This window comes from Pelobates fuscus, chromosome 7 (assembly GCF_036172605.1).
Source record: "Pelobates fuscus isolate aPelFus1 chromosome 7, aPelFus1.pri, whole genome shotgun sequence".
Taxonomy (NCBI): Eukaryota; Metazoa; Chordata; class Amphibia; order Anura; family Pelobatidae; genus Pelobates; species Pelobates fuscus.
In genome coordinates, this window is record NC_086323.1 from 153,623,879 (window position 1) to 153,638,053 (window position 14,175).

A 14,175-nucleotide genomic window follows, 5' to 3' on the forward strand; every position below is an offset into this window, starting at 1 on the left:
AATTTCAAATTGAAGGTCAAAATAGCCGAATTGGAATAATTCTCTAAGTCATCTATGCTTTCAGTTTAGCTAATCTGGCCTCAAGTTTGAAATTCACTTCTAATTCTAATTTTAGTGAATGAGCCGGTCCGTTTAAATTGTATGTGACCATGCCAGTATTCCCCACATTCTCATTAAAGCTTGTTAAGGATGAACCATGCTGTATTTGGCATATGGTATCAATGTTTCCCAGCAGCACCCTTATAATGTTTACAATTGCATGTTCATGTGATTGCTGCCTCTCTGCTCTCCCTGTCTACATTATGTTTCCAACTCAAACATATACAATAATAATAAAATAATAATAATAATACATGTTATCTGTTATGAATAAATTTCTCTGTGCACAGGCAGCCCTCAGTGAGCATTAATTGGCAGATTAGAATATAACAGAGTGCATCCCACCCATTCAGCCCTTTGCATGAGAACAGTCTGTGAGGAGCAGCATTCATTGAGAAAATATTCTTTGCTTGGTACAGTTACAAACTGACTGCAAAGCAAGCGAGCACAGGGCTAAAATTGGTAATAGGCCCCTCCCTCTGGGCGTTCCCACAGCTATCCCCACCCTTCTCCTGTACTCCTATCAACCATTATACTAACTCGGGGGAAAAAAAATAGAAAGCGCCTCTCCCTCCCTAATGCACTATGCTGGATTGCCTGACACGACATGGGCCAATTCTGAGGACTCCTCTCCTTATGGTAAATGCTAGAGCAGACTCAGGGGCCAGTCCTTTGGATTGCCAAGTATAGGAGCTGGGAAAAGGAATTTTGGGATTTCTGTGCAGTGCAAGAGGGAGGACAGCAAAGACTGCTTTCTCACAGACAAACATGCATCTTGCCTTTTGGCTACTGGGATTCATTTTAATTCTGCAAGACGTCTTCAAAGTAGCAGAAGCAACAGCAGAGAGACAAGCTAAACTGCACCCAAGGCAAGGTAAACGATTCTCAATCACCTCTCTTAATTATTAAAAAAAAAAAAAAAAGACACAACTTAGGCATCTTCCCATGTGTGGTCAACCATCAATCACATGCACAAATGACATAAGGATTCACTTGGTGTTAACCCCTTGGTTGCCACCCCAGAAGCACAATTCTGGGGCAAAGTTCTCAAAGTTTAGAAATCAGCAGGAACATTCCATTGGTTTCCATGGTGATTTTTAAACTTTTAAGAACTTTTAACCAGATTGTCATCTGATCCATAACTCTTCTTGGATTTAATTTGAATTTAATTTTTATTTTTAATTTTTTTTTAATTTCTTTTATTAATGCTCACTATAAATATATAACATAAATTATTTTGCAGAGTGTCACTGCATCTATCTGATTGTATACCTAATATTACCACTACAACAATATGTCAGAGTTCAAATAACTGTACCTGTGTGTCTTACTGTTGCAGCCAAACTTCTGGAGACATTGGGGGAATATGAAATTGTGACACCCACAAGAGTCAACGAGTTTGGAGAAGCTTTTCCTAGCAATATGCACTTCAAGAGAAAGAAAAGAAGTTTGCCCCCCCATTCTGGGACTGACCCCTGGGCCTCCTCAAGAACCCACTATAGACTTTCAGCCTTTGGCCAACGATTTTTATTCAACCTAAGTGCCAATTCTGGGTTTATTGCCCCAGTTTTTACAGTCACCTTTTTGGGGAAACCCAGTAAGGATCAAATTGACATTTATAACCAGGATTCTGACATTGAACACTGCTTTTACACTGGACATGTTAATACCAGAACAGAGAACACTGCAGTCATCAGCCTTTGTTCAGGCATGGTAAGTCCACTTTTTAACACTGTTTTTTTTTATATAGTGTTCCTGTTAAAGACAGCCATTAAAATGTCATTCTATTCATTGCACCCAGTAACCACCAGATGACATAGCTTCACTGTATCTGTGCAACTGAGTCTACTACAGTACTGACAGTAATGTTACATCTGAAGCTGGTCCCATAACAGAGAGGCAGGTCTGCTAGATTCTTATATAGCCATGCTTAGCATGTAATAATGGGATTATCATTTTTTAGTGCTTAAGAGACACTCTTCCTTTAATTTTTCCCTAATGCACCCCCATTATATTTGAAAAATAATAGATGGTAGATAATAATAAAATAATATGACCCCCATATGATTATTACTGTAGGGATAATGGAAAAAAAAAATCACAAGAGTCCTGGTTGTGTCTCTTCTCCTGAGTATAATTAAAAGAGGAGGCAGAGTAGGGGGGCAGGAGAGGTCTGCTGCTACTAGTGTCACTGGCGGTATGTACGTTCACACAGTGCTGGCCAAAGATTGGTGCCCTCTCGGGCATAATAGTGGGAGCTGACGTGATGCTGACATTAACACAGGAAACCAGGAGAGGAGGCTGAGCCCATGGGAGGGGGGTGGGGGGAGGTGCTGGTGTGATAGACTTTGGGAACATCAGGGTAGAGCTTGCTGACTTCCAGCTAATGTTGAATTTTAGGTGCTGTGCTGCTGGTAAGGGGGGTTCCAAACTTTTTCTTTTTAAAGTCTTTTTTTTTTAGTATAATTTACATATTAGTATTTACCTGTCTGTTGTAGTTAACACGATATTAAAACTTTGAAAAGGGTTAACCATTGTACAGCGCTACGGAATCTGATGGTGCTATATAAATAATAAAATAATAAAGGGAAATTTCTATTTTATTTATTTATATATATATATATATATATATATATATATATATATATATATATATATATAAAGCACACACACAAAACAAAATGAATATGTCAACTATTTGACTGGATAAGTTTGTTTTATTTACTTAAATTAATTTATTTGGTAAAAACATACATTTTAGATGTAATGTTTCTGTGGGCATTTTATTAGGGTCATGCAGATGCGCTGCGGAATATGTTGGTGCCCTAAAATAAAATAATAATCATGTTAGTGCTCCAATTAGCATCACTTTACAAATAGTTGATAAAAAAAAATCAAAACACTTACTGAATCATTTGAGTTTTTATTTCATTTATCACACTGTAATAGGTTAAGATGATTTTTGGTTATAATTTAACGAAGTCTACATTAATCTTACCTATCCATGTACATTTTACGTGTAACATAGTTATATAGTAGGCTAACAGTATCTCAGCAATTTTGTGTAATGTGAGGGTCAAAGATATTAACAATCCATTCTGGCTCTTGAAATCAGAGTAAATGCAGACTAATGATTATTCCATATTAGCATATTACACTGTAGCTTTGTGTAAAGCCCATATGCACTTACTGAATATTATTGTAGCAATTTCGGTAGCAGTCATTGCAAGCTCACCAGGTAAACTATAACCACTCCCTCGGCTCTTGCTACCATTCAGGTTACTCTGCTCTTGGAAGTTATTTTGGCATTTTAAATAAATCTACCTACCCGGTAGCAGTAGGTGGTCCATGATCCACAGATCCTTTATTCTTCTGTCCATAAAGTGGTCATTGCAATAAAAGCATAACAGAAACCATATGAACATCAGGAAAACTCACAATATTGATACAAAACCATAGTTTCCTTAAAATATAGTTTTCCCAACAAAAACCTGCTTCCAGTCTAATGTGACCCAGAGCTACGCAGCATACAATACAGTCTGGGGCCAAACATGTCATTTGTTTGAAAGGAGGAGCCTGGTCTATAATGAGAGACAGATTTAAGGATCAGCAAGAAACTTTAATTAAAAAAAATAAAATAAAATAATAAAACGTGATAATGGTTTCAGTGTTATGATCTAGAACCTTTCATAGGGAAGAGTGTGCTTTAATATCTAACACATTATTTAAGTGTAAATCGTCTTTTATTTAGAAGTAAAGTTACTTTGCGAAGTACTACCTTAAATACTCCAGTAGGAGGCCAAACCTTTTTTTTAATGGGAAGAAAAACAAGTGGAATATCTATTTACTTCATTTTGTCATGATTTAACTCTATATGTGAAGGTTTACACTTGAAAATTTGCCAAGATTCCTTAAGTTCGGTCGTAAACTAGGATTATCCATTTTTTTGGTCATCGAGACTACATTTCCCAGCATTCTCTGCATAAACTGGCATTTCTTCATTTGATTATTATGCTTTAAATAAAAACTATAATGCAGTTTGTTTGGTGAAGAATTTGGTGATAAAGTATAAAAAAAGAAAAAAAAAACCTTCCTTTTGATAGAATATGATATCTGTAAAAAGTCGATAAGCAGGAGACAAATGCTTGAACAAGGATTTGTACAGCCAACCCATTCAAATATTTGTGGAGGGGTTCTGGGATGTACTAAGGCAACTAAGGTTATTCCATATTAAATCAAATTACGTTTAGTTCAAATACTATTTATAAATGACCCATTGCGTGTATTAATCTGCAGAGTTAAGCAACTTTTTCTAAAAAAAAAAACTGGTTGCACTTGCAGAACAGTTCCTACTGAAATCCATCAGTTGGAAACCTACTTACTAAACTTTGAATGTGTATCTCAAGGGATATTTATCTGGACTTTGGGAAATAATCACATTCAATTCAAGCTGGAATGTTGGATTCGCTAAACCAGGAATTGTGGGAAATTGACAAGGGAAATTTTAGGCAAAATAGTCAAGCTCGAAACAGGACTGAATTGGAGAACTCTCCCAGTTATGATAATTTGGGCCTAAAATTTGATGCAAGGTAATGAATTCCAAGTGCACTATGGGAAGTATTTAAGAGGCAGGATCATAGGCATAAGGCATGGGCATAAGAATGTGGATTGACTGAGACTGATTCTGGACTGAGAATGATGGTTTGTAGTGGGTTTTGCTGGTAGAGGGGTAGGACTTTAAACATGACTGGGGATTGAGTAACTGGTGGCATAGCCAGGCTAACTATAGTACACCTAAAATATACCAACTATAGCCTAAGTTTTAGAAAAGGGCCTGGCTGTCCGGTATACTTTGCATCCAACGTCATCCTTGCATCATAAGCCTGGCTCTTACTGGACGTTTCTCTCTCTCTCTCTCTCACTGTAATTTTTTACGCAAGCTTGCATCCATTTTTTGATGCCATGTCTTTATGCCATAAGCAAACACGATGCTGAATACTCTATGGCAGTGATGGCCAACATTTTTGAGCCTGAGTGCCCAAACCGCAACACAAACTAATTTTTTTCCTCAAAGTGCCAACACAGCAATTAAACACAGCAATTATACAAACTGAAACTCACAGATACACACACTGACACACACATACTCACAGATACACAGACGCTCACATATATACACACACACTCACAGACATACACACACATTTACTGACAGACACAAAAACACTGACAGCCATATACAGAGTGACTGACAGACACACACACACACACAGACATACAAACACACACATTAACTGACAGACACACACTCCTACACATTTCCACCAACACTCACAAATTACTATTATTTTTTATTTTAATATAACTCCACCCAGCCTCAGTGGGAGAACTGGAGTGGATTCCTCACCTGGGGTCCAGTGGGGCTGCAGGGACTGCTTGTGCTGCTGGACAGGCATGCAGGGGGCGGACTGGCAGAGTAGGCGCGAGGGCACTCTGATCTTACTGCTCAGCTCCCTCAAGCGCTGCTTAGTGATGCCAGGATCCGGTCTGACGTCATATTCCGGCTCCCGGCATCACTAAGCAGCACGCAAAGGAGCTGAGCAATAAGAGCTCAGGCTAAAGCACTCCGCAAGCCCACATAGAAGCTGCCGCCCGCCTTGTGGGGTGTCCAAAGGTGGCCAGCTATTGGGCCCCCCAGGACACGAGGCTAACAAGGCACTGCCGCCCAAGGCAAATGCCTTGTTAGCCTGGCGGTGAATACACTGCTGGGCACCCTACCGGCGACCTATGGCCCAAGCTTTAGAAAAGGGCCTGGCTGTCAGGTATACTTTGCATCCAACATCATCCTTGCATCATAAGCCTGGCTCTCACAGGACGTTTCTCTCTCTCTTGCTGTAATTTTTTTATGCAACCTTGCATCCTTTTTTTGATGCCATGTCTTTGTACCATTAGCAAATGCGATGCTGAATACTCTATGGCCTCGATTCTATGCAAGGTGGCATCTTTTCTGCGTCATTTGACATGAAAAATACTTGCATAATGGTCTGGCAGTTCCTGGTCCTTACCATTGCAGATGTCTGATTCTGAATTTGGCATGTTTTAGTGTTCCTGTATTAAGTTTTTTTTTTTTACCTGTCTTGCTCAGTGACCATGCCTGGTCTGACCTTGGCTAGTGTGACGTACCTGCTTTCTGGAATACTGACCTGCTTATTTTCTGGTTTTGCTAGTTAGTTATCTCATGCCTTGTCTTTCTTCATGTTTAGCCCAGCCACTCTAAGGTCCGGCAACACTTTTTTCTGTCCATTTGCTCACACCCGCTGTTGGGGATACTCTGTTACCTGGTAGCCTGACACTGGTCATGAAGATACTTTGCCAAGCTGGCCCCATTCATCACAGCTAATTAAAAAGATGGACTTAACCAAAAACCTAAACTGGCTTGAGATCTAAAACACCAGTCTAGCGATTCATAAGACTTCATATTTGTATAGGGAATTCACCATAGGGGTGGATGAAGAAAGATTAAACTAACTCTAACGTGTTTTGTGCCACGACACACACCTAATCAAAGTTACTCACATGCCGAGGGCCCTGTGTGAGCTTAATCTTGACTTGAGCATCTCACTATGAATAAATTAATGAATGAAGGGTTAGGTAAGATAAATTCATCTAGGAAAGGTGTTATAGAGGAAATAGGCAGTAGACAGGTTAAGTAGGGCAGCGTTGAAATGGAGTGGATGGGCACGAGGGATAGTTAATAGCTTACGGGAGAACTTTTTTATTGACCTCTTTTATAAGGAAGCAGGGGCTGGAGTTAACTGTAACTTTGACTCATCAGTCTTGGGATGTTTGTGACATTTTCAAAAAAGGTATACAGAAAGCCTTCTTGCTAACCGCTCTGATAGTAATGCTTTTACAAACATAAAACAGCTCTGTCATCCCTGAAGATGGCATGCCTGCTTGGTGTGCAGCGCCCACCAGGGTTGCTGGTGATGGTAGATATACTTAGCTGAATCTATCCTTTACAATAGATGCCATCTTCTCTCTTCAGCTCTTGGCATCTCATTCCACCATGTGCCCACTTCTCTGCTGTACTCTTGTGCATGTGAAAGTGTACAAAATTAAGGTCTATGCAGGATCCCACAAGACCACAGGGCCTACTATAGACTAACTAACAATTTGCTAGAAGTCACTCTATTTCCATGGCTATGGAAACTGCCAAAACCTTATGATAGAAGCTCCGTCTTTTGCAAGTTTTGTTACTTTGGGACATGACCTTAAGACAAGGTAGTCCCTACTATTTCTTTATGTTGGTTTTTTAATGAAATTCCAACACAGTCATCGTGAGTATTTCTTAATGAGTCTATCTTTATGAAATACACACACTAAATCCCTATGATAGAGGTATTTTAAAGGTAACAAAGTGCAGAACAGACTCTCTATCTATTTATTTTCTGCTGGTTTGGTTAAATTTAAAGTTGTGCTTTGAGTAAAGTAGAAAAAACTACTGGTATATATAATTTTTATTAATTGTTAGGGGGAATTCCAATGTTCGGAGTGAATATAAAAGTGATCTATAAGAGATCAGAGTCAACAGACTATGTGTATTCTTACCAGAACTTATCTTGTTATCTGTTATCCATTTTTCTCTGACACCGTCCATTAATAAAATTTACATGTTGTACTGGCAAAATACCATGAAAATGGTAGATTTACATCATGTGGCCAACTCTTCTCTGATGGGCACTCTTTGACTCTCCATATTATGAAAAACTACAATTAAAATGGCACTTTGCCAGCATTTAGCATCATGGGACCTCAAGTAAATTAATTGATAGAATGACTCCCTAAAGCTACATAATTGCTCCAAAATAAGCCACATGAATGAATATTATGTGTACAAAAGAATAGTGTGCCAATAAAATGCTTACTCTATTCATTAATTGTATAGTACGAGACAGTTATTTAAATACGTACATTTTAAATTCTATTTTTAACCATTTTCTGAAAGACTGTTTACCGAACTTTGTTGGGTGAGCTTATAAGTCTTTGATACATACATAGCTCCTTTTTAAATTGCAAAAGAGGGACACTTTCATTTTATGGGCTGCGACTGGAGGTGCGATCAGGGGTGAAGCTATATCACAACATTTTAGGTGTTAAGGTGGTACCTTATTTATTCATTTGAAACAAACTTTAAGGGGCAGAATATCAGGGAGGATGGGCTGAGGGTAATACTTGGGCCATATATCGTCACCTCTCAGCATGCAATGCGTTCTGACGACAGATGGCAATATGCACAAAACAGACATTACCTAGTCTAGAACTTTTGTCCCTGGCCAGCTTATGACACTGTTGGAGGTGCTACTCCAGAGTACATTTTGTCTACATGTACAGTGTTTCAAACTGAGTAACTCAAATGAGTGAATTGGTCATGGTGCTTAGGGTCACCCTTTACATTTTCTTATACACACACTTAGCAATAGTCACAACCTGGAAAATAGCAAGATTACTATAAAAAGAAGGGCCTGACAGATGACTGATCTCCATAAAGAGGGACACTTGAGTAGTATAAGTATACGGGTTGCTCAAAACAATACTTATTTGAGACTTCCATGCTGTGGTCATGTCTAGGGGAGACCAGAAAATAGACGCTCAGGGTTATTTAAGTTATAATTCAGGCTTAAGTTTAAAGGAACACTATACATACCCAGACCACTTCAGCTCATTGAAGTGGTCTGGGTACAGTGTCCCATCACCCTTAACCCTGAGCATGTTATTATTGCAGTAATTGCAATAAACTGCAATAATTACCTGCTGGGGTTAACTCCTCCTCTAGTGGCTGTCTACCAGACTTCCAACTTCAGAGTTCCAGAAAGGACTTTCGTGTCTAGGTGACCTTTGGTTGCCTAAATTACACTGGATGTCCTCACGCTAGGCATGAGGACTTCCAGTGTCGCCAGAATCCGCATAAGAAATGCTTATGCGAACGCGGCTATTGCCATGCATGCGCATTAGGTCTCCCCCGCCGGCTGAAGTTGGTGTGGGAGGAGTGAGGGTGGACCTGGGCCAGTGCCGAGGGACATCGATGCTGAACCCATGTAAGTGAAAGAAGGGTTTTTTTAATGGAGGGGGAAGCTATAGTGTTTTAGGAAAACAAGTTTGTTTTCTTGGCACTAAAGGTTCCCTTTAAGAAACTGTAAAGGGAATTCTCACTTTAAAAAAAATAAACCCTTCTATATATGTGTTTATCCATCTACCACCCTAATCTCTTTTTTTTTTTTAATCTTAAAATGCCATAGTGGACTCAACTGGGTCCCACTCCTTTAAAAGCCCCCCAAAAAACACATTAAACTTACCCAGTGCAGCTCTCCTGTGTGATGCCATCAGTCATTGCAATGTCCAGTTAAATGCTTCTCAAAGAGGTGCATTGGATTAGGCAATTTCACTGGCGCACAGTGCATGCGCACACTCTGAGCCGTCAAGGAGAGGGTGGAAGAGATGGATGGGATTTAAAACAAAAACTATTTCAGCAATAAACATAGGTGGGAGGGAGCACTTGGAGGGGAGAGCAAGGCTTAACCTTAAAGAAGTGTCTGCAAGGGAGAAGCTCATTATGTCTGTCACCTACACACTGACGACAGGTGTCCTTTTTGCACAGAATGGATGTCATGTGTGCTGGGGTGTGCAACTAGAACCCGGCACAAAAGTGCTGATTTCTCTGTATGCCCGGCATTTCAAGCAGAAACGCTGCACATACCGACTCTTACCACCATGACCACTTCAAATCACTGAAGTGGTTATGGTGATTAGATGAACTCTTTCATGTATTTGTGTGCTCACTTACTCATGGGGAAAAAAATACATGAAAAAGACTGTCAAAAAAATAAATGAAACAAAACTGTAAAATAAAAAATGAGTGTACTGCACCTTTAAAACATATTTTATGAAGATTCTCGACTAGGTAAATCTTATATAAAATTGGTGTACTGCCCCCTAAAACCATACATACAAATATTCCTTCTAGTATTAAAGTGTTGTTCTGAATATGAGATAATTGAATTGTAGGTAGATTAATGCACACGGACACAGCGTTTGGTTTTGCTCTGTAGAGAGGCCCCAGCCTTACACAGCTGTAGGGAAGCATTTGCTCTAGCATAAGAAATGTTATGAGATCATGTGACCGGACTCCTAAGGTGCCTAGTGATGGTCATGGTTTTAGAATGTGCTCCTTTTCAATGGGGATTACATAGTAAAAATCACCATTATGCACAATACCAGAGGCAGCTGTTGGGAAAGCAAGATGTGTTTTTTTTTTTTTTGTTTTTTTTTTAATTGTTGTATGATCCAGAGAGAGTTCCACAAGAATTCCAACTTCTTATGAAGCTTTCAGCACACAGAATACCAATATATATATATTTTTATTTTTTATTTTTATTTTTTTTTTTAAATAAAGAATAAAAATATGTCCAAAACTTTACAATACAATATTTACAAGAGCTAAACGTTTAATTGGTAAATAAATATTGTATTAAACATCTTTGGATTTAAATAAATAAATAAAAAAAATAGTAAAGGTAATAGTTCAATGAAATTTCCATACGGACCATGGCTGCCAATAAACAATGTTCTGTTTGATGCTTTGAATTTAGAGCTTGAACTCCCAATACAATTTATTAATGGCTGAGCTAGAAAGAGACTCCAGACTTTTTATCATTTTTATTAGAAAGTAATTTATGCAATACACATTTCTTCAAACACCTTGATAAGAGGGGTGATAAGAATGACAGTTAAGAACTTTCAGAATGGAATAAGTTATGATACTCCTCTTTAAACTGTCATCCTTTCAATCCCAGACGCAAGAGGCAATCATAAAGCCAAAAAAAATGAAAGACGAGACACCTGCTTATCATATTTCACAGCAAGTAATGTGGGCATTCAAGGTGGGCAAATAATTGGCTGAGTGGTAAGAATAGAGGTGCTGATTCCTTATTTGACAGGTTAGAGAAGGGAATAGTAAGAAAGGAGGGAGACGGAATCATGCATGGGTGACAAGGGCACATCAGCCTCACTAAGAGAGGGTAGGTCACTTGTAGACAATGTTAGATCTGTAAATATTTACAATATTGCAATCCGGGAAGATTAAATATATTTAGGAGGTCTTGGATGAAACGGAGCTCATTATAAGGTTACCAAGTGCTATTGGACCTGTAATGGACCAATTCTGTGGACAAAGGTTGTGAATCTTCCAGTCCCGGTAGGCTATTTGGGTATATCTACAAAGACAATAAGGTATGCAAATGTAGCGACAAAAAGGTCCCATATGTTTAAAGGGACACTATAGCAACTTTAGTTTAAAGGGATCCTATAGTGCCAGGAAAACAGACGCTTTCCTGGCACTATAGGTTTCTAAGGAACCCCCATCCTTCACGCCCCCCTCCCGCGGGCTGTAAGGGGTTAAAACCTCTTCAATCACTTACGTGAATCCATGCTCCTCCCCCGCCGGCTGACGTAGGCGGGGGAGACCTAACGCGCATGTATGGCAATGGCTGCGCTCGCATTATGACTTCCAATGGGGATAACAGACCAAAGGTCCATTTTGGATTCCGGAAGCCCTCTAGTGGCTGTCTGGTAGATAGCCATTGAGGGCAGACTTAGAGCTGCAATGTAAACAATTAGCTGACGTGGTCTGGGTGCCTACACTGTCCCTTTAATGAAGACATTTTGGTGTATAGGTCATGCCCCTGCAGCCTCACTGTTTAATTTTCTGCCATTCAGGAGTTAAATCTCTTTGTTTATACATCCCTAGTCACACCTCGCTTGTGACTTACACATTCTTCTGAGCTGTAAAGTAAGATCTAATGTTTGAACTTCCTTTATTGCACTTTCAGTTTAATGATTTCTTATCTCTTCCACTGTTAATAGCCTGCTAGACCTTGCAGGAGTCTTCTGTGTGTGATTAAAGTATAATTTACAGAGCAAGAGATAAAAACTTCTAAATTATGTTAACATCAGATTAAAAATGAAACCATTTTTTTTCAAGCAGGCAGTATGAGTCAAAGTCAGAAGAGGTGTAGCAAGGCTGCACAACCAGAAACCAAAGTGATTCAACTCCCAAACTTCCTAATCCAAGGGCAAATCAGGGCAACATGAAATCCTGAGTGTCTAATATACAACTTGTCACACTCAGCCAATCAATGTTATCCCAATGTGCATGAAGCTGATATTATGGGAGTGGAAAGGGACAGTGCTTGCAGTCTACTCGTACCATACCCACTACAACTGCATGTAGTCGTTATGGTGCTTAGACTGCCGGTTCACTTCAGTGACACAAGGATCCAATGTTGTTAGAATTTCAGAGAATTTCTACCTAAAATGAGTTTCTTTGGAAATTGTTTAAATTTTTTTAGGAACTTTAAATATTGTATTGCAAGATTAAAAATCAGCTTTAAACTACTAGATATTAGTGCTGCCTTTTTCTTAATCCATTTTGGGGACTAGTATTTTTGGTTAGATTATTGTGACTTCCTTAAAAACAAGCAACATACATTTAGTTACCGTAATTAATATCTGTGCATCCTGTTATTCTTTTAGTATGCGCTGTGTTTTGAAGCCATATATGTTCTCCAAAGGTCAGCATAACAGGAAGAAATTTGTTGTTGATTTGCCTTCTGGATAATATCTAAATTGATTGCCATCTGTCTCCTGCATGCAATGGCTATTTTTGTTAAAAAAAAAAAAATACTATCTATGTCATCCATGGCCAAGTGGGCAAGTTTCCACCTGCTTAGCAAGCCCAAGTAAGAAATCAACACAATGGCAAGGTGCATATATAAGGTCACACGATAAGCACCCTTTGTAAGTAGAATCTTTGATGATTTGTGCATAGCATACCTCCCAACATTGGCCTCGATTTAATAAGCTTTCCAAATAATCAAATACTCTAAATATAATTTTCCAAATTATTTATCTTCAAATATCACCTTTAAAGGTCTATGGCAGGGGTCCTCAAACCCCGCCCCCCCAGATGTTGCTGAACTACAACTCCCATGATTCTTTGAATTACATAGATAGCCAGAGAATCGTGGGAGTTGTAGTTCAGCAACATCTGGGAGGCCGGAGTTTGAGGACCCCTGGTCTATGGGGATTTTTTCTAGATAAATAATTAGTAAAGTTGTTGTTTTTTTATATTATTTTTTTTATAGTATTGATTTAATAAGCTTTCCAAATGATTCAAGGCCATTGAGTGGTATCAACTTGGAATGCAGCTCAGGATCCGGGGGATAGGTATGCCATGACCTAATTAAGGGCAAACTTGGGGGAAAAAAAGGGTGTTAGGGGCTGACTGTCAACCGCTCTGACAGTCATACTGAGCATAGGTGAAGCTTTCTTGCACAGGCTGAATGCCCAGAGAGCAGCATGTACAATGTGCGCATCTAATTATGCACTTGCATTGCGATGGGTTTTATTTTTCTAACACTCCATTTGTACAGAGCTGTTGATACAGCCCATATAAACAATAACATACTTTTTTTTATTTATTTTTTATGAAAATTGTATTTTTGTCCTTTCTCTTTTAATATGGAACCATAACTTCACATTTGTTTCTCCTCTTCCAATGCAATGTGTGCCTTGACCATGCCAGGACTGAACTAGATTGCAACTAGATGTCAACTGCTAAATCATTAATATATTTTTAAAAGAAAATGGAGCATTGCATGAAAAAAAAAAAATGAACACACTATGTATGTGATTTTTTTCGTGTTTTATTCAGTGGTGTACATTCCAGAGAATGAGTTTATCTGTATGTAGTTAAAATCTATTTCTTTTTTTTTTCTTTCATAGTTTGGCACATTTAAGTCTCAGGATGGCGACTATTTTGTGGAGCCTCTACTGTCAGTTGATGGAAGCGATTATGAAGAAGATCACAATAAGCCTCATGTTGTATACAAACACAGCGCACCTCAGAAAAACAAACAAAGCGGAAATCAGACATGTGACACCAAAGGTAAAAAAAAAAAAACAGTATTTAACTCTACTGTTTGCATAAGGAATGTGAAAAATAAACATGTTTTTTCT

The 14,175-nt window shown here is 38.8% G+C and overlaps 1 protein-coding gene across 1 annotated transcript in view; it reads left to right on the forward strand.

Moving 5' to 3' along the window:
- Nucleotides 1-792: 792 nt before the first annotated feature.
- ADAMTS9 (ADAM metallopeptidase with thrombospondin type 1 motif 9) overlaps nt 793-14,175 on the forward strand; it is a 220,810-nt gene continuing 207,427 nt past the window's right edge. The window contains exons 1-3 of the mRNA XM_063426827.1: nt 793-973; nt 1,439-1,812; nt 13,942-14,104. Of these exons, the coding sequence (XP_063282897.1) occupies nt 868-973; nt 1,439-1,812; nt 13,942-14,104 (643 nt within the window). The 5' untranslated portion in view covers nt 793-867. The remainder of the gene's footprint in view (nt 974-1,438; nt 1,813-13,941; nt 14,105-14,175) is intronic.